The sequence below is a fragment of the Dasypus novemcinctus genome, chromosome 25, assembly GCF_030445035.2.
Source record: "Dasypus novemcinctus isolate mDasNov1 chromosome 25, mDasNov1.1.hap2, whole genome shotgun sequence".
Lineage (NCBI taxonomy): Eukaryota > Metazoa > Chordata > Mammalia > Cingulata > Dasypodidae > Dasypus > Dasypus novemcinctus.
The window spans coordinates 19,056,870-19,084,121 of NC_080697.1; the positions used below are offsets into that span (position 1 = coordinate 19,056,870).

Consider the following 27,252-nt stretch of genomic DNA (forward strand, 5'->3'; position numbering starts at 1 on the left):
TGTGTAAGATTTGAGAATAATATGACAGTTTTAAAACATCATTTTAGACAGCAATCATACCTTTATCTCAAATGAAATTTCTAATTGGAATTGCCATCAAAGAGGACCAAGAAGCTGGCCAAAAAGCAACCATCAAAACAAAACAAACCTGGATAATTCATATAATTCATAGACCAACTATGCAATTATTAAATATACAAAGGTTGATTATATTTCCAGTCTTTTTTCAGAAAACAAAATCACTCATAAAGAAGTGGATTAGCCAAAAAGGAAAGTCCTTTACCTTAAGGGAAGTCCCTGTGAGAATGGGAGAGATTCCTGCATTCTCAAAGCCCAAAAAGAAAACTGTCTAACCAAATATTTCTGGACTGTAGTCAACTTTTGTTGCAGGAGAACCCTATTTTACCTTAGATTCTGGGCTCTGATTTTTTATTTGAAAGAATACGATTGTAGAATTAAAAGTGAAGAGTTCCTAAGGACTCTAGAATTTGCCTCAAATAAAATAGATAAACAAAACTAAGTTGGAAGCATAAGTGAAAGAACATGGCTACTTTTCATCTGTGGTTTGTATTTTCCCAGTTGGAAGTCAGGTTGGAAAAATAAATTATATAGACTCAGGTTTGTTTATATTTTAATTGCCTCTAAGAAAAAAGTGGGTAATAACAGGTACCATTTATGAATACCTGCTATGTGCCAAGTATTCTGCATGTACTCATTATATCATGGAAACCACCCAACATTCTTATAAGGTAGGTATTAACCCATTTTAAAGATGAGAAAACTTAGGCTCAGAGACTTCAGTAAATTGCCTGAGGTCACCCAGGTACACTGGCAGAGTAAGAATCAAGCCCAGATCTGTCAAACCCCAAATACCATATTCTTTCCCCCGTATCATCTTGTTCTTGTTTTTCTTTGGCTGCCCACCTTTATTTACCGAGTACTTTCTATATGCCAGACACTGTTCTCTGTGCTTTATGTAGTTTCTTTACAACCCTGAAGGTTAAAGTTATTTCAGTTTTATGGATGAGAAGAGGCTCAACCTATCTGCCAAAATTACCCATCTCCCAAGTGGGCTGGCACGGAGCTCACCCACCTCCAAAGCAAGTGCTCTTTTTAACACCACCCCCCCCCCCAGGTAAGTTAGTGCCTGGCCCTTCCCCCAGGCAGAACTGAACCTAAATTGACCAAAGAATGGCATGCCTTACCCTTGAGCATTTCCAGGGAAAATAATCCCACACCACTTATTCCTTTTCCTATCATTTAAATACCCCCAGCACATTATAAATCCAGAAAAGAGAATGCTTTAAAAGTATAATGTACGTTATCAAAAATATGCTAATGAAGGTTTCTGCATAGGGAATAACAAGGTGACCAGGTCTTCTAACCCTGTCCTGTGAGGAAACTTGTAATCACTCTTGGGGGCATTGGTTTCCAAGCACTGCCAGATATTTGACTTAAACTGTGTCCCATCCCAGTCTTCCCCCCAACCCCAAGCCTCTGCCTCTACTTTATGGCTTATCCACATAGGAAGTCAGAGTCTTTTGAGAGAATAAGGCGATACATATAAGATGCTAACAGCAAATTATCATGCTTTCCACTTAAGCCTTCCTTGAATAAGAGGGACACACAAGTCTTACGAGATGTTTTATAGATGTCAGTTCCCATACTGAGGAGTGAGTAACTGCTCTCTTCTAATACTAAATAACTTATTTTTATTTGTGCATTGTACTTTCCAAAGCATTCTCTATTCTGGGTTTATACTGTGCTGGAGTATTTAAATTATAAGAAAATATCTACCCTCTGGAATGAGCAGAATGGAATGGTTCCCCTATAAAAATGTACAAGGGTAACAGTGCTCAGAGAAAAATGCACACATTCCTTTGCTTTGTGTTCAGAACGCTGTAGTTTCACATCTTTATTCAGAAGCCCTCTGCACCAGCATTCTACCCCCCAACCTGCATCCCAACCTTCCTGATCACCCCAGAGTGAGCCCCTGGCACTTGCTCTGCTCTGACTGCTCAATACTATTCCCGCTGCTTGAAAGTCCCTTGCCTTTCTCCCTCTCCTCCCAGTCATAATCCCCCCTCTGCAGTTGCCTGTCAAATACTAGTCACCTCTAAGCCCTGCTCAAAACCATCTCATGGAAGAAGTCTTCCTGGAAGCCTTGAGATGGAATCTATCTGCCCACCGCATGCACTGTGGTGGTTAGTACCTCTATTACACCGTTTCCCCCAGCTGCCTTCTTGGAAACGCTGACTGTTGAGCCTCTGTAAGCACTTTAAAGAGGACACCTAGGTCTTACTCAGCTTGGCCTCCTGACCTAGAGTCTGGCACACAGTAGATGCTTGGAAAACATTTGTCAAATTGGATGCATGTTGTTGTTGTCCCTAGTGTATACAGTTTATTACTAGAATCTTGGGGCAGGGTAGTGGGGAGCTAGATTAGTTTGAGGAATTTTTTTTCTTCGTAAAGTCCTGTTAGTTATCCTTTACATTGAGGTAATCACAATATTTGCAAATTTAAACCTGGCTCGTTTGTCCTAATGTTTCAAGGCTGGGATCAAAACGGACCAGTCCTTTTCCTTCTAATCTTCTACATCTGGTACATTGTCAATGAATTTTTGAAATTTGAAAGCCTATGACTCTTTAAAGAGTTTTCCCAGTTTTTAAGTGCCAAGACTTTTCCATTTGAATAAATGTCAATTCATTTAAGAATTCTTTTATTCTATTTTCCAAAATATTCCCTAATTTAGCCAGGTTACTTTTTTAATCCTCCCAAGCCAGGAGTTTTATTTATTGTGACTAAATTCTTTTAAAGATAGAAGTTAAAACAATACTTAACGTTGTTAACATTAATGGCATCCTCATTAGATTTCTTTCTGCAGCTAATAAAAACATGTTTTTATTTTCTCCTTTTCTGCATATCAAGTTCAGTAAGCATTTCTTCCCCTTCATGCTTGAGCAATACAATCACTGGATATGTATTGGCTGCCTCCTGTGTGTTAGCCCTGTGCCACACAGCCACAGGTATAGAATCAAGACAAGTGTACTTAAACGGTTAGCAGTCCAGCTGAGAAGGATATAGTCTGTATGGACAGAGGAAATGGAGACATTGCCCAGTGACCTGGCAGGCAGGAAGGCTTCCTGAAAGAGGGCAGGCTTGGGCTATGTCACGGAGTTGGAAACGATAACAGGTTGAAGGCACTGAACAAGGAGCGAGGCGTGAGGAAATGAGTGTCAGAGCAGCAAGAGGGCCAGAGTCCAAGTGGGAAACATGCCCAGAGTCCTCAGAAACCAGGCAGCAGAGCAAGGCCGGAGGCACAGAGTGCAGCAGACAGTCCACTTCTAGAAAATGGGGGTCCTCAGTTCTAGGGTGGTGTGGAGTATGCTCACTGAATGTGGAACATGCTCACCAAACATGAACAATGAGGGAACAGACAAAGCAAGGGGAAGTTGACAGAGAAGCCCTCAGGGCAAGGAAGAGTTCCCATGCTGGGTACCCCTTGGTCCCAGCCTCAGCCACTGGTATTCTCCTCTCATCCTGATGAGGGCCACCCAGAGTGAGCTCTGTGTTGGGAGCATGCAGAGTTCTAGGACAGAGGCATTTTCCTAGTAAGCTGAGCGTTGGTGAGAGCAAACCCAGATAAACCCAGAAAAGTAAGGAAGGCCCTTCAGGTTGGGAGGGCAGCCTGGCCCCTGTGCTCCTTGAGGCAGCATCTGTTTTCTTCATCTTTCGGTGACCCATTTCCCCCCACATACCAAAAACTGGGAAGTAGTTGGAAATAAAGAAAGTGAGATTGATAAAGTAGGGTAGGTTATGGCTTTTCTCGATTGAATATACTTATGATACCAAAAGAGCCAAATAAAAAGTAGAAAATTGTTATGTCCACACAATATCAAATGCTTTATCAACTTCCTCCCTCTCTGTGTAATATTCCCCAGATTCCAAATCCCATTCAACATTTAACCTCCTAGAACTGACTCAGTTATCTCCTCCACAGAGCTCTAACCTCAGGCAGAGTTTGCTTGTCCTTTGCGTGTCCATCACCCTGACATGCTGAACTCCAGTGCCTTCTGGACCTGGCTGCTTCCTTCCCTAGACCATGAGCACCTTCCTTCTTCCCAGCACAACATCTTCCAGTTAAAACATTTCAGAGGAACGGAACAGCCGGATGGGGTGGGGGTTGGGGGATGGGGGGGAGTGTTGGCCGAAGAGCTCATTTTGCCCACCTGATAGTGTTATCATGTGCCTTTTCTTAGGAATATATTAATTCACGATGTTCCAGATTTTAGTCTCCTTTTTCTTTTATATTTTTCATTTTCCTTTACAACATTGGTATTAGAGTTTTTCTGAAGACCTTTCGACTTTCCTGACCCTTTTAGTTTTATAAATGCCCCATTTTTTAAAAGTAATATTTATTTGGAGGAAAAAAATATACACAAGATCATATAAAACATTCCCATGCACTTTATTTTTTTTTTTTAAGATTTATTTATTTCTACCTCCCCACCCCCCCAGTTGTTCGCTCTCTGTCTATTCACTGAATGTTCTTCTGTGACCGCTTCTATCCTTATCAGCGGCACCAGGAGTCTGTGTCTCTTTTTGTTGCATCATCTTGTGTCAGCTCTCCATGTGTGCGGCGCCATTCTTGGGCAGGCTGCACTTTCTTTCACACTGGGCAGTTCTCCTTACGGGTTCACTCCTTGCATGTGGATCTCCCCTAATGCAAGGGACGCCCCTGCGGGGCACAGCACTCCTTGCGCACATCAGCACTGCACATGGGCCAGCTCCACACGGGTCAGGGAGGCCCAGGGTTTGAACCGTGGACCTCCCATGTGGTAGACGGACGCCCTATCCATTGGGCCAAGTCCGCTTCCCCCCATGCACTTTAAAGAATAATAGGACAAGCATGCTGCTGGCTTAAGAAGTCAGATACAGTGCCAGTGCCTCAGAAGCCCTGTGCATGCCCCTCCTGAAGTAACCTCTGCACTGAATTTCACTTATGGTGACTGTCCCCTTGATTTTCTCGATAACTTAATCACTTCATATGTATATATTCAAAAACAATGTGGTGGAAGATAGACTGTGGTTAACAGTAAAAATATGAGAGTGTTCTCTCCTGAGCTATAACAAACATGCAACACTAATATATGGTGTTAATAGGGGGTGTATAGAAAAAATATACCAAATGTAAGCTATGGACCATAGTTAGTGGTAATAGTCTGGTGATATTCTTTCATAATCTGTAACAGATGTTCCACAACAATGCAAGGTGTTGATGGAGGGGTGATGTGTGGGAATTCTACACATTATGCATGATTGTTCTGTAAGTTCACAAATTCTCTACTAAAAAATATATATTAAAATAAAAATAAAAAATAGGCAAAAATAATATATCATTATTTCTATTTTAAACTTTATATAAATGAAATCATACTGATTGTATTCTACTGCTGTGAATATTAATGTCCCATATTTTAAAACTTTCTGAAATTATAAATATTTAAAACATGTAGAAGTATATAAAGAATACTAAGACAAATACCCATGTATCTACCTTAGTCAAATTTTAACATTTTGCTGTAATCACTTCTGGTTTTGTTTTGTTTTTTTCATCGTTGGTTATTTTCAAAGAAGTAACACATTATCAGTTCAGTTGAAGGCCCCTGAGTGCCCTTCACTGACCTATTCCTGTACCTTTCTCCCCTTGCTCCCAGAGGCAAGCACTATCCTGACTTTGGTATTTCTCATTCCCATGCATGTTTTTATACTTTTACTAAGCACAAACACAAAAATAGTATATAACATTGTTTGCAGGTTTTTGAACTTCGTAGTGTATATTGAGCATCACTTATCTCTAACTTGCTTTTTTTACTCAGTATTATGTTCTTGAGATTCATCTTCGTTGATATGTGAACCTCTTGCTCATTCATTGAAAGTGCTCTGAGGTAGTCTATGAATGAATAGACCACAATTTATTTATCTAATCTCCTGTGGGTAGACATTTAAAGTGTTTCCAACTTTGTCATAACAAACAGTACTACAGCAAGACTCTCCTACCTGCCTTCCTGTGTACATGTGGTGATTTCTGAGTGGAATATGTGCATCTTCCTTCTCACCAAACAAGACATTACAGCAATTTACATTCTCATTAGTGAGTGAGGATTCCCCGTGCTCCACAGCCATAACAACACTTGGGTGTCGTCAGTTAAAACAGTTGTCAATCTAATGGGTATGAAATGGAATCTTACTGAGATTTTAATTTGCCTTTTTCTTAAATGCTTCTTTCTTTTAGGTTAACATTTATGGAATGTCTGTTGTGTGTCATGTACTGTGCCAAGAGCTAGGAATACAAAAATAATTATATTACTTAGTAGTAGGAGTAGTTATATTATTATAATGGTCCCTCATCTGAAGATGCTCCCAGTCTTTGCAGTGATTCCTTCTTGGGGAGGCTTATCAGAATCACCTGAGGTGCATTTTCAGAAATGAGAGGTATGGGGAGCCCAAGCATCTGCCCTGGTGAGTTCCATGGTGACATCAGTGCTCACTTGTGGCTGAGAGCCTCTGATCTCATGGGGGGAAAAGCACAGCTGATTCAGTCTGGGCTCCTTTTTGTGGTCAGGGGAGAGAACCTTGACTCTTCAGCAGCCAACACTATGCCATCTCTTTCATCTTGAGTTCTTCTTAACAGTTTTCCATGAATGTCTCATTGGTTATTGGGTCAGTTAATTTGCATCTAGAAAGAGCCTCAGAAGCAAATGCTAAACAAAATAGAGGCAAAGGCCACATTTCCTGTAACTTGAACTATACAGGACAGCTGTAAATCTGGAAGGAAGCAAGTAACAGAAACAAGCGATGAAGGAAACAGTCTCTGAACTGTGCTTAAGGAAAGTAAACCCAGAGCTCACACTGCCTCATTTCACATTAGCCAAGTACCTGCATCCTGCCAGGCTCTGCTCTAATTGCATTGTCAGCCAACCCTAAAATTCTTCAGAAGCTGAGACACATGTGGAACAAAGTGGACAAAAAAAGAGAAGAGGCAAGAAATAGAGAAGATACTGCACCAGAGTTGGCCTTGGTGAGAAGTGGCAAAGAAAAAAGGGATTGACCAGAAAAAGGAAACAAATAAAACAGCAAATTTATAGACAGGACAAACAGCTTGTCACACCTCAGTAGCCTTGGGGGGCCTCCATGTGCCACACGAAATGTATATCACCTCATAGCTGCTGGGCAGTTTGGGGAGGTTGGGCTCCCAAGTAGGAGTTGTTTATGACATAGCAAGTGGAGTCTTCCTTAACACTTGAGGCCATCATGTATGATGATTTTAAGATGTTTTCTCTGTCATCAAGAAAGGGCTTAATTATTTTCAGTATGTTATATTTATGGAGAGATGAAGGCATGTACAAATGTTATAAAGATTTTCATGAAAATAATTAGCATTTGAGCTCCTGAAGGCTTGTGAAATGTAGACATTTCACATATATGGAAAAGCAGTGTGTGAAGCCAGGTGAAAAGGAAACTAAGGAAAAAACAGAGAAGGGAAAGAGAATTAACATTTACTTAGTACCTACTGGGCTTTTCTTTAATCCTTTCAACAACCCTATAAGATAAGAATTACTATCCTTATTTTACAGATGAGAAAATCAGGATTCAAAGAGCTTAAATGTATTGCCCAGTAGTAAATGGTAGGGACAGGATTTGAGCCCAGTTTTATTTGACTCCAACGACTGTACCTTTTCACACCATACCATGCTGTCTCTTCCCATATTAGGAGTTTTTACAGTTAAAACAAAATTCGAGAAACTTCAGGCATCAAGCTGGTAATTTTTAAACCCCAAGGTAATCTGTTTTCATGATCAGATGACACAAAGACAGTGAAAAAATAAACAGATTTCTACATATGGATGAATTTGTTTATTAAAATCTGGGTAATATTTAGTGTCCCTTGTCACTTAAATGAAAGACAGCAATGAAAAAAGGAGACACCATTTGATTTTAATACCTTGAATAGGGATACTTCTGAACTAGAAAACTTTCTGTTTCTTGCAGGCAGGTATTTTGGATATGTGGTGTTTAATTTTCTAGTGGTAAGAAACCAGGTCTGTCAAAGGTTGAGTATGTAGTTCGTAAGAGTGGGGGCGACCATAAATAAGCAGCAGTCTTCCCACATTGGTTGTGTGCCCACTGGGGGGGTCACCTGGGAATAAGATGTGTCCAAATTGCCCTTAGGAAGAATCAACCTCAGATGGAATTGTTGTTGCAGGGTGAGTTTACACGAGTAAACAGGGGTTAAGGCAACCCCATACTGAGGCCTTGAGGAACTGCAGAGGCCTAAGAGGGCTGGAAATGGGATCATAACTATAACCACCACAAAGTGAACCCAGGAGTATTTTCCCTACTAACCCAAGTACTAGGGGAAAAAAGCATGGGAATATATAGCTTGTAAGGTTTGGAGAAATGAAGTAATGGCTGACTTGTGAATAATGATAAAAATATTTCATGATGTGACTCCCAGGGAACCAATTATGGTTAACCCCTCATTGGTCTGGCATTTTCAAGGATTGAATTGTCCAACATAACTGAATTTTCCAGAAAACTAAAACTTTCCTATATATGTGCCTTGAATGTTTTTTAACCATGTTTGATGGAAATATTTCTGAAATAGATTACACAATTATCCAACCTTCCTGAACAGAAGCTACAAGAAATAAACATTTATTGTTTATGCCGTGGATGGCAGGTATGAGAAGACCTAATTTTAAAAGTGTTTAAGCAGTAAGGATTTGCAGTAGTCTCACGATAAGTCCAGAGGTGGGCAGTCCAGGAATGATGAATTTGGCAGCTCAGAGATTTCGGGCTCTGGCTTGCCTTCTCTGTATTTCTTTTGACTTTCCCCTCATGTCACAAGATGGGTGCCATAGCTCCAAGCCTCCAGACCTCACATGAGAAAATCTAAGGCACAAACAAAGCAGGGGGTTTCCCCTTGCATGTTCTTTAATCAAAATGGAAAATACATCTCAGAAGACCCCTGGAAGACTTCCCCTTGAGCCCCATTGGCAGAGTTGAATCACATTATCATGCTTTGGTTTTAAGGAAAACTGAGAGTGAATATCCAGCATTTTGAGATTCTAGAGCAGGAATAAGACTCTGCCCATAAGAAAGAAGGATGGAGAATGGCTGTTGAGTAGGCCACTGTTTCCCACCATTACCAAGACTGGGGGTGAATACCACTTAGTGTGTGGCGAAAGCCCAAGAGATCATTGAGCTTCTTTGTCCCTAGGCTGAATGGCCCCAGACTGCTCCTGAGTCTGCTTTTTTTAATTCTTCTTTATCCTTCCTTTGTGCCAGACTGCTAGTTATCACTGCTTGCTGTTAATGTGCCTTGTACTCATCTTGCCTGGAAAAATCATATAATCAAACTTGTTAAAATTATGCCCAAAATGTTCTGAGTACCTGACAAGGTATCAGAGGCATTTGTGGCATTTCTTTTGACTGTTCTGGGTCATCTTTCCATTCTTGAGGATTTGGGGTAAGTGAAGAGTTTCTGAAGCGTTTTGTGAATTTTAGATAGCACTTTAATGAAATCATAACAGTGAAAGTAGAAGCATTTGGGATTAGTTAAGCTTGTTTTACAAAGGAAGATAAAACTGTGACTGTCAACCTGAACCTCAGGATGGTTTGGAGAGAGACAACCAAGCTTATCAGTGCATTCTGCTCCCTCCCAAAGCTGCAGGAAGGTTTTTACATGGAGAGCCCTGCTAGTTCTGGGACTGTGACCAATGTAACCAAACACTGCAACCATTCCAGCATGAGGCTAGGAAGGGCTGCCACTCAGAAGGCTGGTATCAAGAGGGAACAAGTCTTGAGAACTGCTTGGGTTGTACAGAATTGGAAGTATTTGAGTGTGACTTGTTTCAATAAGTTCTTGAAGAAAGTAATGCTGTAGAAATGGTTGTTTGAGATTCCACTGTACAGGTAGGGGCCATGCCTTCTGTGGATAGAAAGCTGACCAACAGGAAGAAGAAAATAGGAAGCGGTTGTCAAAATACTATTGACGATGAGTAATCAAGCCAAGGGGAATTACTGCTCTGGGAATACAAACCTGGGTCAGTAGACAGGTTGGAGTCTCAGGAAGCAAACAGTTAAAATATTCAATTATGATATATCTGGAACTATGAGCCCAAACTGCCTTAAACCCAGGGAGCTCCTTCAGAGCAAGTTAGCAGTTTGAAGGCCTGAAGTCATTATTTCTCTATGGACCAGAAGATCATGGGTTTACCTATAAGCAAAGTTCAGTGACAGAAACATTTGGGGATAAGGTAAACCAATGTTTCAAAAATTATTCCGACTGGTTTGTACCATTCAAATCATTCTTACAAAAAGAATACAAAGTATTTCTTATAAGTATTTTAGTTTTTAACTCATTTTTATGCATAAACATTTTTAAAGAGCCATCCTTTTGACTCCTGACTGATAGAGGTAAGGTTCAACTTAGTTGAGCAAGATATTTGTGTTTTTTCAATTTCATTTTCACATATGTGAATTAATAAGTGGATTCTAATTTTAAATCAGAATACTCTGAGCATTCCTGCTCTCCTAATAATCCAGCCACTTGAAGGTATTCAGATTTTACTATTGGCATCAACTACTTTTAGTTAGACACATCTCCATGGAGAGCTATTCATATAATCACTGCTTTCCGTGGAGTCATGGTACACATTAACATATACCTTTTTTTTTTCCATGAGAGGTACTTACTGTATTAATCAGCCAAACAAGTACTGATGCAAAGTACCAGAAATCTGTTGGATATTATAATGGGTATTTATTTGGAGTTGAAGCTTACAGTCATAAGGCCCTAAAGAGTCCAACTCAAGGTACCATCAGAGGTATTTGCTCACCCAAAGTCATTTGCCACATGTTGAAGCAAGATGGCAGGTGATGTCTGTGAGGGTTCAACCTGCCTTCTTAAGGCTTCATGGTCCCAGCTTCTTCTGATCTCAGCTGTAGGCTGGCATAAGGCTCATCTCTCTCCCAGGGGCTCTTATCTTTCCAGGCTCAGCTGCTCTGATCTCTTCACAAGGTCAGCTGTATACTCTCAGGCTTATCTCTCTTTCTGGGGCATCTGCCATGTCTAACAGAGCCGTCTCTCTTTTCTCACATATCTGCTTCTCTGTGTATATATGTCCGTCCTTGTAAAAGTCTGTTTTATCCCCACCAAGGGGGCAGGGACTCAACCCTGCATGCCCTAATGATGTGGTCAAATCAAAGCTATAATCTTGATTTAATTAAGTAAAAGTGAAACGTCTGAATTTAATACAATCAAAGGGGTATTGCCCAGAGGAACAGACCAGTTTACAAACATAATATCTATTTTTGGAATTCATAAACAATACCAAACTACCTAGGTAAATAAATTTGGAGTCATATTTTTAGTTGTTTGTGATGCTAATTAGGCATTAGGAGATCAGAAAGAATGACTGAGAACTAGGTAGGAGCATCATTTTGCACAGCATCAAAATTTTAATACCAGCAGCTCATTTTCTACAATACAAAATGAGAAAAACAAAAATAGAATGCAGTCCAAAGCCTAAAAAGCCAGTGGCTTGAGAATCACGTAGACTGTGGTATTATCTGCATGACTTTGGATACTGAGTGGTGACTGTTTACTGTATATTCAATTTTGTTGAATTCTATTACTTAAAATTGTTGCATTTTTCAAGGGAAGCTTATAAGTTAAATACTTCTTTGCTCTTGGTGAGTGCTTTGGGGTTAATCTGAATCTTTTTTAAATTTGGTAACTTGTACATAATATAAACATAATTGAAGTCAAAGTATTCATGAGTAAGCATTTTTTAATGTATCAGAGGAAATGAAACAATCAGAAAAAGAGCTATAAACTTCATTTTAGAAAGCAGTATTGGCGGCGGACTTGGCCCAGTGGTTAGGGCATCTGTCTACCACGTGGGAGGTCCGCGGTTCAAACCCTGGGCCTCCTTGACCCGTGTGGACCTGGCCCATGCACAGTGCTGATTCACACAGGGAGTTCCTTGTCATGCAGGGGTGTCCCCGCATAGGGGAGCCCCATGCGCAAGGAGTGTGCCCCATAAGGAGAGCCACCCAGCACGAAAGAAAGTGCAGCCTGCCCAGGAATGGTGCCGCACACACGGAGAGCTGACACAACAAGATGACACAGCAAAAAAGAAACACAGATTCCCGTGCCACTGACAACAACAGAAGCGGACAAAGAAACAAGACTACAGCAAGTAGTCACAGAGAACAGACAAACGGGGGGGGGGGGGGGAGGGGAGAGAGAGAAAGAAAGAAATCTTTTTTTTAAAAAAAGCAGTATCTGTTCAAAGTGATTGATAATGGTCCAGATCATGCTTTGTATATGAAAAGATTCAAAAAGGGGTTTCCGAATTGAATTTAAATTAGTCTGTTTTCATATTTTGTGTTGCTCCTTCATGTATTAAATCTCTTGTCTCTGGCACAGATAGACATGTATTGAGACTGCCTTGTGGCAGAAGAGTGAATATTCAAAACCTTACAATTTTTCTTTGGTTGTAGTGTGATTCATATGCAGAAACCCCCTTCAGCACTGAGTTAGATATCATCAAGAGTCAATATAGGGAAACGGATGTGGCTCAACCAAATGGGCTCCCATCTACTGTATAGGAGGTCCAGGGTTCGATGCCCAGGGCCTCCTGATGAGGGCAAGCTGGCCCACGCAGTGAGCTGGCCCATGCAGAGTGCCAGCCCACGCTGGAATGCCGCCCCATGCAGGAGTGCCCCCCTGCATTGGAATGCCACCCAGCACGGGAAAGCCACCCCACATAGAGTGCTGGCCAAAGCTGAGAGCTGGCACAGCAAGATGACACAAGAAGAGACACAGAGGAGAGAAAATAAGAAGATGTAGCAGAATAGGGAGTTGAGGTGGCACAAGAGAGTAATCGCCTTTCTCCCACTCTGAAAGGTCCCAGAATTGGTTCCCAGAGCTGCCTAATGAGAATACAAGCAGACACGAACACACAGTGAATGGACATAGAGCACAGACAACAGGGAAATAGGGTGGGGGAAGGGGGGAAATGAAATAAATCTTTTAAAAAAAGTGTCAGTATACACAGAGGTCTAAGAGGTCAAAATGGTCTGGATGATTGTTTTGGTTCTTGGTTGTGGTTTTTGTGTGTGTGAGTTTTTTTTAGAGTCTGCTACAAACCTAATTTTTCCTTCAAGAAGGCATATTGGGTGTTTACAGGACCTACTCCAAGACAAGTGGTCGGTCACCCCAGACTAGGATGATGATAAACATGTAACTATCTTATATGTAATTTTTAATATATTTGTCTCATGTAGCCAAAAATATGAACCTTGTGCATGGTTCACAATAGAAACTTCAGTTTACTAAATTACAATGATGACTTAGTGAGTGAGTTGTGAGTAGGTTATACCAGTATCCTTCAGTACAGGAGGCAATTGTACAGTAGAAGGAGGTTAGCATTTGAATCATGGGACTAGAGTTAAGCCCTGCCTCTGCCTACCTATGACATGAGCAAGTTAGTAAACTTCCTGAAGCCTCAGGTTTGCTCCTCTGTTAGATGGAGATATTAAAAATAATGTCTGCTTCATGGAATTATAAGTATCTTAAAAAGTACTCTTATAAAGGTAGAAAATTCTATACACATTTTTCTTATTATTTTTTATGAATATGCCTGTTCTTTGTCCTAGAAGTTCACACAAACACTGATATATACCTTTAAGAATGTATTATTGAAACAGTCTGTATTTATAATGATGGTTTGCCTCAACTAAAAATAGAAAATCATTTTAGCATTAAAAATTGGATTAAAAAAACCTGAAGTGAAAAGGTAAAGTGCCTAATAAATATTAGCAGCAAGGACTGGATTCAGCCTATACTATCACAGCATCTATATGTAGTGCTGAGATGAGTTCCTGCTGTATGCCTTTAAGAACCTGCCAAGACTGTAGTAAATATCATATTTATGTAGTAATACAAATGGAAAAAATTAAAACCACTAAGTATTAAAATTCTCTGCTTGATTGGAAATAGAGTGATAACATTCTCAATTTTTTTTTCCGTGGGCAAGTCACCATATCCTATAAAATAGAAAACTTATCACTTGTCCTCTTGATACCCTTTCCAAATCCATTCTTCAAGGACAGCCTCTTCTACCAAATTAGAGATGAGTAAGATGCCACCCAACCTTTGAAGAACTTATGGAATAATAGAGACTTAAAACAGGCATATAGCTAGCTCCATAATAGAGTACTGAATAAGGTAAGTTCAGATGGCTGGGAGCACCTAGCCATATGTCAGCCCTAAGCTTCTATATTCATTTCATTGCATTCTTTCAGAGCCTAAACATGCCTCATGGTATAGACCAACAATGATAGTTAGCCAAAAAAGTGCCTTGAGATGTGTATAAGCCCTAACATTCTTTCCGCTTCTTCTTTCTTTGTAGTTGACCTGCCGCTGTTTTTTCCTCGAGACCAGCCAACTCTCACATTTCAGTCTGTCTATCACTTTACCAACAGTGGACAGCTTTACTCCCAGGCCCAAAAGAATTATCCATACAGCCCCAGATGGGATGGCAACGAAATGGCCAAAAGAGCAAAGTAAGTGAAGCCACTGTTACTTCCTACAGAAAGGAACATTTTGTTTTATCTGTTCCAGGGACCAGCAAGCTACTGCCTGCAGGCTTAGTCTTGCCCTGTTCCTGTCTGTGTTAATAAAATTTTATTGAAACACAGCCACATCCATTTCTTATTATCTGTGGCTGCTTTCATGTTACAGTGACAGAGTAAGTAGTTGCAACAGCCACCATATGGCCTGCAAAAGCCTCTTTACAGAAATATTTGCTGACCCCTGATCTAGCCTCACCAGAAAGACGCCAACCTATATCTGAAAGTGTTTCCTTTTCCTTCTGTTTCTTTTGTTCTCAGAAATGGCCGGGACTGCTCTGTTCTCTTTTAATGGATTAGAGGATTTATTAGAAACCTCCTACTCTATTTAGATTAGAGAAGAAGTGCTAGGAGGGAATTAGATCTAGGGATGAATGTTGTCAATGGTGGAAAATGCTGGCAGATATTTTCATATTTGAAAAAAATGAAAAATTTTAGGTCACAGTAAACAAATGGAATATCTGCTTAGTAGTCAATATGTGGATCCAGTAACTGGTCTTCATATGGCACTGGAATCTCCTTGGAGGAATACATTGAATTATTAAATACTTCATCGCACCTGTGCAGTGTGTACCATGGCCACTCCCAAAGGAAGAGCTGCGTGGTTCTTGAAAGAATAAATGGTTACACAGACAGATTAGAACCAGTAAAATCACTGTGGAAATAGCCTGGGAATTTTTAGAGGTTGACGTTAGCTGAAAGTTGGAGTTTAGAGTACAGCTATTGCATGGAAACCTCCCTGTCTGTGGTACAAGGAGTCAACCTCATTGATAGGGAATGAGCAAATGTGGAAATATGCTGAGTGTTTTTTCTAGGTAAGACGTTAGTATCTGGAACAGCAGTCTTCATGGACCCTGGCCTCCTAGATTGAAACAACAGTGGCTCAAAATCCTAGTTTCCATAAATAAATCATAGAGTGCCATGTGGCTATCCCTTTATAACTCTGAACAGCTATATTCTCACTCCTGTGATCCCGCTGAAGGACAAACAGATCCTCAGCTGCACACAAACCAAGAATTCCGATTAAGCATCCTCCTCATTCACATAGTAAATATTTATTGAGCACGTACCACATTCCAGGCATGGAGCTCGGTGCTGAGTTTACAGTGGTAACCAGATTAGAAATCGTCTGTGTCTTCATGGAGTTTATAGCCCAGCAAGTGAAATTAAGACCTTCGTCCTATCAAACTTCTGATAGTTAGTAACCACTAATAAAGCCTGGCTTTCCTCGATCTACAGTGCTCTTGATTAGTAGGACTTCTTGCCCCTGCCTCCCCGTCTCCAAGGCCTCCCTTGGCATCTTTTACACTTTCTATTGTACAAGATCTTCACTTAGAGCAGGCTTGGGGCTCTTCTAAATGCTGATAGAGTGACTTTTTTGAAATGCAGACCTTACCAGATTCACATGTAGAATCCAAGTTGTTGTTATCTGAAACTTTAGTGTGCCCTCTCTCCTTGTATTTTCCCTTTTTGTCCTTGATGCCAAGTCTGAAGTCTATTTAGTGAAAACAAAATGCACAACTGTAAGTACAACTGGTAACAACAAGTAAGGCTTGCATATATTAGAATACAGTTTAAAAAAGGGATTACAAAGTAAGTTTCATGTTTGAGTATTGCAATTGCTTAATATTCTGGGCTTTCCCCAAGGATACGTAGGATCTTTTCTTAGAAGATGGGCCGTTATTTGTGGTATGTACTCTGGAGTATGAACCAAACGTGTCTTAGTGGTTTCCATGGCAAAGCTGCCTTGGTATACGTGTATGTTTGTGTGCCTGTGCATTTTTCTTCAGTAGGCATTTTAGCTTGTATGAATCGCGTCTTTAAGGGGTTGCAGACCACAAACCTATGATTTCAGTTTAGGAGCATCGTAAGTGAAGCCTGTTTATCTTAACAGCTGGGTTCAGAGTTTCAAGAGACATTTGCTTTATGTTAACACCAGTCTAAAGAAAACATCTGAAACAACCCTAAAAGAATCTGTTCTCTACTATAGCAAAGATGGATCCATTTTAAATGCAATAAAAGAGAAAGCCAGCCACTCATGGTAGTAAGAAAAAATAGTTTAAAAGCTCGTTCTGAAATTGAACAGAGTAACTGCCCTGGGCTATGTCAGAAGGCCAGGTGATGGATAAACACAACCAGGGAACTCTCCTGCTGTGTAGACTTGAGAAATGGTTGGAAAAGTCTGAAGAGAAAGGACAGAAAGAGAGAAAGGTCAACTGCAACATTCCGAACACACCCTGTTTCTTTGTCCTGTGAAAACATTGTATGTACACAGTACGTAAAAGGCTATAATTCACTTGGGCAGCTCTGCCCATGACATAAACACTCTCATGGTTTATGAACAGCAGTAGAGCCCTTTGAGTGGAGTCAGCTGTTTATTCCCTCCTGTAGAGCAAAATTCTAAACATGTGAACTTAGAAGGGACACTTCCTGGCACAGACCAGGGCCATTGCTACTACATGTGCTTTATGCTGCTTTATGCTGATGGCTGTCCAGCAAACCTTGTTTCTCACAAGCGAGATACCTGTACTGGGTGAGCACAGGTTTTGGGTCTTGTAGGTTCCAATTCCTATTGCAAGTTGTAAATCCTATAAGCTCTATGGCCCTGGGCAAGTCTCTTAACCTTTCAGAACTTCTGTACTCCTCCACCCAATTCAGTGGGCTTGATGTGACAGGTCAACTAGTGAATTCACATACGGCAGGCCCTTGGGCTTAGCTCACCCCATTCCTCCCACCCTCTCTGCCCATTCAAATCTCCTCATCCTTCAAGCTTCTTCTATAAGCTTCCCCACCACTTTAACTTGTGGGCAGCTCTTTCCCTTCTTAACCCATCTTATTTGACTGTTGTTCTTGTACTGCCTTGAAATACCTTTTGTATTTGACTTTCACATCTTCATTTATGTCTCATTTCCTTTACCAAATTGCAAGTTCCTTGAAGGCAAAGATTTTGCATAAATATCTCTTTTTTTATTGAGCTGTAATTTACATACAATGAAATGACCAGATTTTAAGGATACCTTTTGATGAGTTTTGTTGGAGTTCCCTTCTGCTCTTTTCCAGTTAGTCTCCTCACCCTCAAGGCTGCTGCTATTCTGATTTCTGTCACAATCTCTTGATTTTTGCTGTCATAAATACCTCGTATAGATAGAATAGTACAAATTTTACTCATTTTATGTCTTACTTTGATTCAGCGAAATTTTTAGATTACTATGCCATTGTGTGTATCCGTAGCCCATTCTTTGCTTACTGATGAGTATTATTTCATTATATCAATATACCATCACTAGTAATCTATTCACCTGTACATGGATATTTGGATTGTTTCCAATTTGGAGCTAGTATGAATACAGCTGCTGTGAATATTCTTGACAAACCTTTTTATAGACACACATTTTCCTTTCTTTGGGTGTATACCCAGGAGTGGGTATATACCCAGGAGTGGGTGTATGTGTATGATTAACTTTATTGGAAACTGACAAGCGTTTTCCAAAGGGGTCATATTATTTTCCCACTCCCACCAGCGATATGCAAGTGCATTCCAGTTGTTACACATCCTCACCAGCACATGATATTGTCAGTCTTTTTTATTTTAACTATTTCTAGGGAGATAAAGTAATATCTCATGTTTTTTTATTTCGATAGTTTTTTAATTTTTATTGTGATGTCATATATACAACAAAATTTCCAGTTTTAACCACTTTCAAGTATATAATTCAGTGGTATTAATTACTTTCACAGTCTTGTGCTACCATCACCACCATCCATTACCAATACTTTTTCATCACTCCCAAACAAACTCCATACCCAAAAAGCATTAACTCCCTACCCCTCCCAAACCCACCCTTCCCCCTGAGAACCTGTGATCAAGTTTCTGTCTGTATCAGTTTGCACGTTTTAATTATTTCATCCAAATTAAATCATACACTATTGTCCTCTTCTGTCTAGTTTATTTCACTCAAGGTTCTTCCCCATTGTTGCAAATGTCAGAACTTCATTTCTTTGTGTATATTATGCCATGTTTTATTTATCCATTCATCACTTGATAAACACTTGCATTGCTTCACCTTTTGGTTATTGTGAATAATCCTTCTATGAACATCAGTGTACAAATATCTCTTTGAGTTCCTGCTTTCAATTCTTTGGGGTATATACCTGGGAAGTGGGATTGCTGGGTCATGTGGTAATTTTGCCCTTAACATTCTGAGGAACCACCAACCTGTTTTCCACAGCAACTGCACCATTTTACATTCCCACCAACACTGTTCAAGGATTCCCATTTCTTGGCATCCTCACCAACATTTTTTTTATTTTCCTTTTAAAAAAAAATAGGCATTCTAGTGGATATGAGGTATCTCTTTGTAGATTTGATTTGTATTTCCCTAATGGCTAATGATGTTGAGAATCTTTTCATGTCCTTATTGGCCATTTATCTATCTTCTTTAGAGAAATGTCTGTTCAAGTCTTTTTTCCACTTGTAGTTGAGTTTTTTGTCTTTTTTGTGGTTGGGTTGTAGGACTTCTTTAAATATTACGGATATTGGACCCTTATTCGATATAAATTTCCAAATAGTTTCTCCCATTCTATAGGTGAAAAAGTCTTTTCACTTTTTTGATAGTTTTTGATGCTCAAAAGTTTTTAATTTTGATGAAGTTCTATTTATCTATTTTTATTTTTGGCATAAAGTTTAAGAATCCATTGTCTTCAGGTACAAGGACCTGAAGATATTTCCCTATGTTTTCTTCTTAGAGTTTTATCACTTTAGCTCTTATATTTAGGGCACTGATCCATTTTAATTTTTGTATTTGTTGTGATTTCATGGTGTTTTCTTTTTAATATCTTTTTTGTAATATATTTTTTCTTTATTTTTAAAAGATACAGAGCTCACACAAAATTTTATGTTTAAAAAATCTAGGGAATTCTCATAAGCCCCACTCCCCACATCCCCCAATTTTCCTACATCAACAACTTCTTTCATTAGTGTGGTACATTCATTGCAATTGAGGAACGTATTTTGGAGCACTGCTACATAGCATGGATTATAGTTTATATTAGTTTACACTCTCTCCCAGTCCACTTGGTAGGTTTTGGCAGGATATATAATGTCCTGCATCTGTGCCTATGATGTCATTCAGGACAACTCTTCATTGTGTTTTTAATTTCTATTTCCTGATAGCTTAGTATGTTGAACATCTTTTCATGTGCTTTTATTGATAATGTACATAAATTTCTTTTGTGAAGCATCTGTTCAAATTATGCCTATTTTTAATTAGGTTGTTTGTTGTTTTATTATTGAGTTTAAGAATTCTTTATATATTTGTCAGATATATGTATTATGATTATTTTTTCCTCATTGGTAGCTTGTCTTCTCACTTTCTTAACAGTATCTTTTGACAAGCAGAAAATTTTCATTTTTTATGAAATCCATTTTGTCACTGTGTTCTTTTTATATTAATTCTTTCTGTTTCCTAAGTTTTATGTGTCTACCCCAAGGACATGAAGAAATTCTCCGATATTTTCTTTTTGAAGGTTTAGTTTTTGCTTTGACAGGTCTATGAGGTATCTCAAATTAATTTTGGTGTATAGTGTAAGGTAGAGGCTCAGGTTCATTTTTTTGTTTCTACATATCCAGGTATTCAATAACATTTATTCAAGACTTTTCTTTCCCCCACTGAATTACCTTTGCATCATTGACAAAGTCAATTGATTATGTAAGAGTGGTTCTATTTCTATATATCCTATTCTGTTCTATTGATCTTTTTATTTGTACATGCATGCCAATACTTCTTGAAAGCAGGTAGTATAAATCTTATGTCCTTTCATTATATCACCTACTGAAAAGAAGTGTTGAAATTACCAGCTATGACAGATACCATCATCACGCCTAGTGGAAAAGAGCTTCTTAAGTAAAAGATAGCAGAGTCAGCACTGATACTTTGACATGCACCCCAGTAAACAGTCCCCCAACCTCAGTGACTTATCCAGAGATTCTAAAGTTCCAGGCTTTCCGCATCCATGGGCTGCCATCCCCTATGCCTATGTCTTTGGGACCAACACAACCAATTAGAAAAGTGGAAAAATTTTACCCTTAAGTGTTTAATCTACATAAAACCATTACTTTTTTTTAAAAAATCTGAACTCATTAGTTACCTTGGTATCTTTTACATAGTTCAGATCTGTCTAGAAGAATGGAGCTGATGACTTTTTTTTTTCTCTCCCCTTCCCCCCCGCCCCGTTGTCTGCTTTCTGTGTCCATTCGTTATGTGTTCTTCTGTGTCCACCTGCGTCTTGTCAGCAGCACCCGGGTATCTGTGTCTCTTTTTGTTGTGTCATCTTGCTGCATCAGCTCTCCTTGTGTGCGGCGCCACTCCTATTCAGGCTGCCCCCTCTTTGCATGGGGCAGCTCTCCTTGCGGGGCATACTCCTTGCACATGGGGCTCCCCTACATGGGGGGCACCCCTGCATGGCACAGCACTCCTTGTGCGCATCAGTACTGCATGGACCAGCTCATCACATCAGTCAGGAGGCCCTGGGGATTGAACCCTGGACCTCCCATGTAGTAGGCAGACACTCCATCAGTTGAGTCAAATCTGCTTCCCCTGATGACTTTTTGTAATCCCTTCTAGTCTGATAATGAATAGATGGAGTGACTTTTTTCTTGGATGTCATTGTAAAAACCATCAAGTTGATCCTAGGGACCTTAGTATAGAATTTAACCCAAATCACCTACAATAATGTCTTGTTGCACATTAAATCCATCATATAAATGGAACCACTAAAGACTGTTTCACAAAATAGTCTTCCAGTCAATACATGGGAGTAATTAATCATGAATCTCCCAAAACTCATTTGTTGTTTCCCTTCTTGCCTCAAGGTCAGAAAGAAATGTTAGGTTCTTTAGAAACCTATCCAAATTCTCCCAAAGTCCATCACTTCCCCTGTGCTACTCTTCTTCATGCATTCTTTTATCATTTGTCATCCAGTTGTTTTTGCAGTGTAGCTTTCTCTTTCAAGAATTAACAAAGGAAATGTTCATTCTGGACTATTTCAGTAGTTTTTTATTGTTAATACTCTAGTATTCCCAAAGACACTGACTTCTTCACACTTCCCATTGGTTGTCACATTCTTCAAGCCGCTGTTATGTTTTTAGTCCTCTAAATAAAACATAAAATTAGATCTGCCCCCTTTATGCAAGAGAAGGGGTAGTAGATGTCCCCAATAGATTTTGCTCCACATCCCCACCCCTTACTGCAGCCTCTGAGGTACCCTAGAACCCTAGGATTCTATGGCGCACAGGTGGAAATCCCACTTCTAAGAGAAATTTCACAGTGCTGTCTGTGGGAGGAGCCCCAAGGCCTGACAGTTCTTTGAGGACAGTGGGAGGGCTGGAGAGGGGTGACCGTGGATGTAAGTGGTTATAATCGAACCAAATTCTCTTGAAATTCATCACTCACTTTTTCACTACTTGTTGATAGCTCCATAAAGTAGCTCAGATTATCCTTTGAGTCTGTTGAGATTTTGTCCTGGAGTCAGGCCTCTCTGGATAGTGCCTGTGCTTGGTAACCTGGCCGGAGGAACCAGGTAGTACGGTCTGCAAAACACTATCCTCACTCTTACCTATCCAGACACCCACTCAGTGTTAAAGAAAATCCTGCATCTCAGCTCCCTCTCAATTAGTGGCAGAGTAGGCATCACCATCCCAAAATCCTTAAGACTGGGGAATGAGCAATGGACTAAAATAGACTTACTATTATTATTCTACTGTAGACTTATGGTTATTCTAGCAGTGGAGGAACTTTAATCACTGATGTGGAGGCAGTGGCCACTGAAGGTTCTGAAGGGAGGGAGAGGGAAAAATAAATGTAACATGGGGGCATTTTCAGGACATTGGAATTGTCATGCATGACATTGTAATGACAGATATAGGCCATTATATATTTTGTCATAAATTAACAAAATTGCATGGAACAGAGTGTAAACTATAATGTAAACTATAATGCACAGTTAGTGGCAATGCTTCAATGTGTGTTCATAAATTGAAACAAATGTACCACACTAAAGAAGGATGTTGTTAATGGGGGAAAGTGTGGGAGGGGGAGGGAGTGGGGCATATGGGAATCCCCCATATTTTATTTTTATGTGTAACATTTATGTATTCTAGTTTCTTTAAATAAGCAAACAAATAAATAAATAAACAATCCTGGCAAGAAAGGACTTCACAACTCTCTCCATGACCCACAACTGATCCTCCACCCCCTCCTTCCTTCCCCATATTGTCTGCATTCCTAGAACTGGCACCCAAGGGTAAGGGCACAATGAGGAAGGCAAGAATTGTGGTCACTTATGATTGCTCGTTCCCCACATCCCCGTTGCAAGTAGGGAACAGCAGCAGAATGGAGCTGCTCTGGCAGGAAGGTAATTGGAGAATGTCGAGGTAGGCAGAGTGCCCAGGGCTGGGCCACCAGGAAGCTCTGCCCAAGAGGCCCATCTGGAGTCAGACCTTAGTGACACACCCCACAAGTCCAATTGCTGCAATGATTCACGGGTTTTCTTTTTTCTTTTGTTTTGCCCTGAGTTTCCTAATAGTCCCCTTTAAAAAAAAAAATCCCAACTTCATCTTAGCTGAACTCTCCTCGGGAGAGAAGAGGGAATTTTCCAGACCCTAGCTAGGATAGCTTGGGCAAGTGTATTACCCTGAGAGGACAGTACAGGAACCCGAGATTGTGCGCTGAAGGGGAACCAGGAGAGGCTGTGGCTGGAAGCCTTCCATTCACCTGCATACATTGGGGTTCCTAGCATATACAGGCTCTGCCATCCCTCCTGGGCACTTTCCTCATGGCATTTGAAATGTAGAGACTATGGAGAGAAAAATAAATCAAATAAATAACATGGAATTATTGGATTCTTGAACTCTCAGAGCGAATCATTTTGAAAAGTGTCTTCAAGGGATTTGGTTTGTTTTTCATTTTAGAAGAGAGAGCAAAAGAGATGGGGAAGAATCCAGATCTGCCCAACATCCAGGCATCCTCTCCAAATTGTGTAGGTCAGAGAGAACATGTTATTTATTAGAACCTGGCATCTGTTGCTGTGAAACGATAAGCTCCATTAAAAAGCCTGGCCATCAATTACTGCTAATACGGCCCTCATCCCAGAGCAAGCAAGCCACTTACAATCCTTTTCAGCCCACACAGATCAGGCAGTACCAGGCGCGGAATGTTTACAGCCTGGCGAAGCCTCCTCACTCCCGGGGGTGGGGGGCTGCAGAGCAGGGAAAGCCCTTCTGCAGGCCCCCATCTTCTCCCAGGCCCTCTGCCTGAGTTCCTGGCTTCATTCGGTTCCATTCTTCAGCTACTTTGCTAGATATTTTAAGGACTGAGCTTGCTGCCCGCCCTGCTCTGTCTTTGAAAAACAAGGTTAGTTAGGGTTTACTTTCTGACTTCACACATGCAAGCCAAAGAAGCTGTGCTGTGCTTAGTTACCAGGGAAGCCATATGGAAGAAGTCACTGGGAGGTCAGTGTACCTTTGTGAGGGAAGTTAACTGACCTCTGTGAGAGCTACCTCCAGTGCACAAACCTAGGTTTGCCATAACCCTGCCAGCCATTAGGAAAATATTCCTTATATCCAAGTGCAGCTAGTTCCTTATTTGTGAACTGCGGTCACATATTTTCTCCCTTGGAAAAATCTGCAGATGGCTTATAGAATCAGAAAGGAAAGCGCAAAGAGCTGGTTTGGCATTTTTATAGTATACCAAAGTAGAAACATCCATTTATTAAGGGACTCTGAGTTGCTTCTGAACTATTGGAAAAAGAAACAAACAGTAAGTGAAGAAAATGGAAAGAAAGATGGCCTGGGAGTTAGGAGACAGGGTCTCATCTGGGCACCATTATTCATTTGCTGTGTGATCTTGGGAAAGACACTTCACTTTTCTGGGCTTCACCATCCTCATCTGAAAGTAACAAGTTGGTACTTGACAATAACAAATATATTTCTGGGACTTGAAATGAAAATTATGATTAAGGTAGCTTAGCATACTTTTTCATTCATGTTTGAAAGGTTCCAGCTCTGTTGCTAGAGGTCAGACACAAATTAAAAACACTACTGAATGGAATTGAGTACACTATGTACGTGATACTTTTCTGTACAACCCGTATCTGATATTTATAGAACACTTCAGTTGCAGAACATGCACACATATGCCCTGAACACACACCCAGGAAAATAATTCTAGATGTAATGTATTTTCAGATGTCAAGTTAAAACAACTTCTTGGGAATGAGGCTTGACTGTTCAGATGTGCATGTCGGTTTCTGACAGGTGCTGCCAGGGCTGCTCAGGGCTGTGGTGTGTGATGTGGAGTCCAGCCAAGACAGGAGGCCAAGCTGCTTGTTTCTAGTCACTTCTCATTAAAGTAGGAATTCTAGAAGAAAAGGAAGCATCAAAGCCTTGCTTCTGCAGAAACAGGCCTCTCTTTTGTCTTGTCAGATCATTCAGTACAGGGTCCACTTGTGAAATGAACTAGATTCATGGCTTATTAAAGTAAAGGATTTACAGAGGTGAGCAAAAGTGGGGAGGCGGTATTGGAGCAGATCCCCCTATGTCAATGATCTGCAAAATCTACAAGCAACAGCAGACCTAAATTGGGTAACCAAGGCAGGAGTGCATCCTAGGAAGGTGCATGTGTGACAGTGAAAGCTGCTGTCAGCACTTGGAACATGGTTCCAAGGAACGTTAGATATGACCTAGTACAGCCAATATGAGTATGGCTAGCATAAACCCCTGTGGTGAAAATTAAATGGAAAAATTGGCATAAAATCCCTTAGCATGGTGATTGTTCTGTAAGTGGTATTCAGTTCATCATTTTTCTTTCCTGAAAGAACTTGTTCAAGGTCATACAGTACCAAGATTAGAATCCTGTGCCCCTGAGTCCTACCTAGTCCAAAGCCCAGCCTAAGCCAACTCTGGCATCTCTCGCCTTTGCTCTGCTGTGTTCTTGCTTCCTCCCCCTTTCATAGGACCAGCACTGTGGAAGCAAAGGCTGGAGGCTAGCATGCCTGCATGCATGTCCCCGACCACCTACTCATGGAGTGCCCTGCCATGGGAACCTTCATCCTAGTGGCTCACCCAGGAGGCTAAAGGCCACTGTGCCTGTGGAGAAAGCCCAGGGCATCTTTGAGCAGAAATCTCTCCTGAGGTCTAAAGACCTGGCATTGAGAACCTTTAAAAGAAAGCAAATGCTCCTGTGTCTGAAACTTTTTATCAGGGTTTGAAGGCAAAAGAAAAAGAAGGATATTGTGATGAACAGTCTGATTTTATATCCCCAAAGGAAAGAAATCACTTTAAGCTGCCTCAGAAACAGTGGGGAAGCTGCACATTGAGAAGAGGACAGAAAATTCCAGTGACTCCTGCCTTCCCAGACAGGCAGAACCTCTGGCACTTAGTCATGCCTAATAGAAAATGGAAACCAAGAAAGCAGAAGTGAGGCCATGGTGATCGAGAGTAGCACTTAATCCAGAGAAACTTCTAACTAGTTCGTGTGTGTCCCAGTGTGCCACACAAGTGGCAGGTCAGGGTTGAGATGCTGTTCTGAACCTGGGCCCATAGGAGAACGGGCTTTGAAGCAGCCATGCTGGTGAGAATCAGGGTGTAATGATGGTTTCGCAAAGTTTATCCAAAAAACATCTACTAGTAAGCCTCCATGCTTGGTGTGTGGCTGCAGGTGATTAACTCTTTGCAAGTAATTTATTCAGCAAATATTTAATGAGTCCCCCGTATACAGAGTATATGCAAAACACAAACATGCACATGCAAGGTTGTAGGCCTCCAGCTGCTGAGATCCATCCACCTGTTTTTTGAAGAGCTCCAGCTATAAAGCCTGCTGATTGATATCTGGAATGACCCATCAATGGTCGAATTCATTCTGACTTGGGGCCATCTTTGGCATTTGGCTACCCAGTAGACTAAATACAAGCCAGAATTGCAAAGTGGGAAGCTCTGTAGCTCTTCTTAAAACTCAAAATTTAAATTTAGAAAATCAAAATGTTCTATTACTGATCATTTTGGGGATTGGATAATGCTTATACTGTCACTTTTCCAACTGTCCAGAAAAGTGAAATTTATATCAACATTCATAGAAAGGCAATACTACCTTGTGTTTCTTGGAGTAAATAATCAAGGATCATCCAGTCTATCCTGCCTATCTTCTAGATAGTAAGATTAGATAATAAGCTGATAATAATAAGTATTTACAATGCACTGGCATGGCTCCAAATGCTTTTATATTTTAACCCCTGTCATTCTCATAACAAGCCTGTAATCTAGTAGCTGCTGTGAAACCTATTTTACAGATTGCGAAGCTGAGGCCCAGCAAAGTAAATTGATTTGTCCAAGGTCACAGAGTGACTTAGCATAGAAACTTAGAATATGTCTTGAGTTTCCCAACTTTTAGACTGGCATTTTGCTTTTATACCACACTTCTCTTTTCCTTGGGTCAATTGCCTGAATTATCCCAAATTCTCTGTCTAGAACTGCAGTGAGTCTAGGTTCCTTGC

The 27,252-nt window shown here is 40.5% G+C and overlaps 1 protein-coding gene across 4 annotated transcripts in view; it reads left to right on the forward strand.

Annotated features, from left to right (window-relative positions):
* The window catches only part of BABAM2 (BRISC and BRCA1 A complex member 2), a 569,726-nt gene that overhangs the window by 522,511 nt on the left and 19,963 nt on the right, over window positions 1–27,252 (forward strand). For 3 of the 4 annotated variants that reach the window (XM_004452354.4, XM_058287779.2, XM_012522896.4), the window contains one exon: window positions 14,487–14,640. The exons of the other annotated variant lie outside the window; for it this stretch is intronic. In XM_004452354.4, the coding sequence (XP_004452411.1) occupies window positions 14,487–14,640 (154 nt within the window). The remainder of the gene's footprint in view (window positions 1–14,486; window positions 14,641–27,252) is intronic. 4 annotated transcript variants of the gene reach the window in all.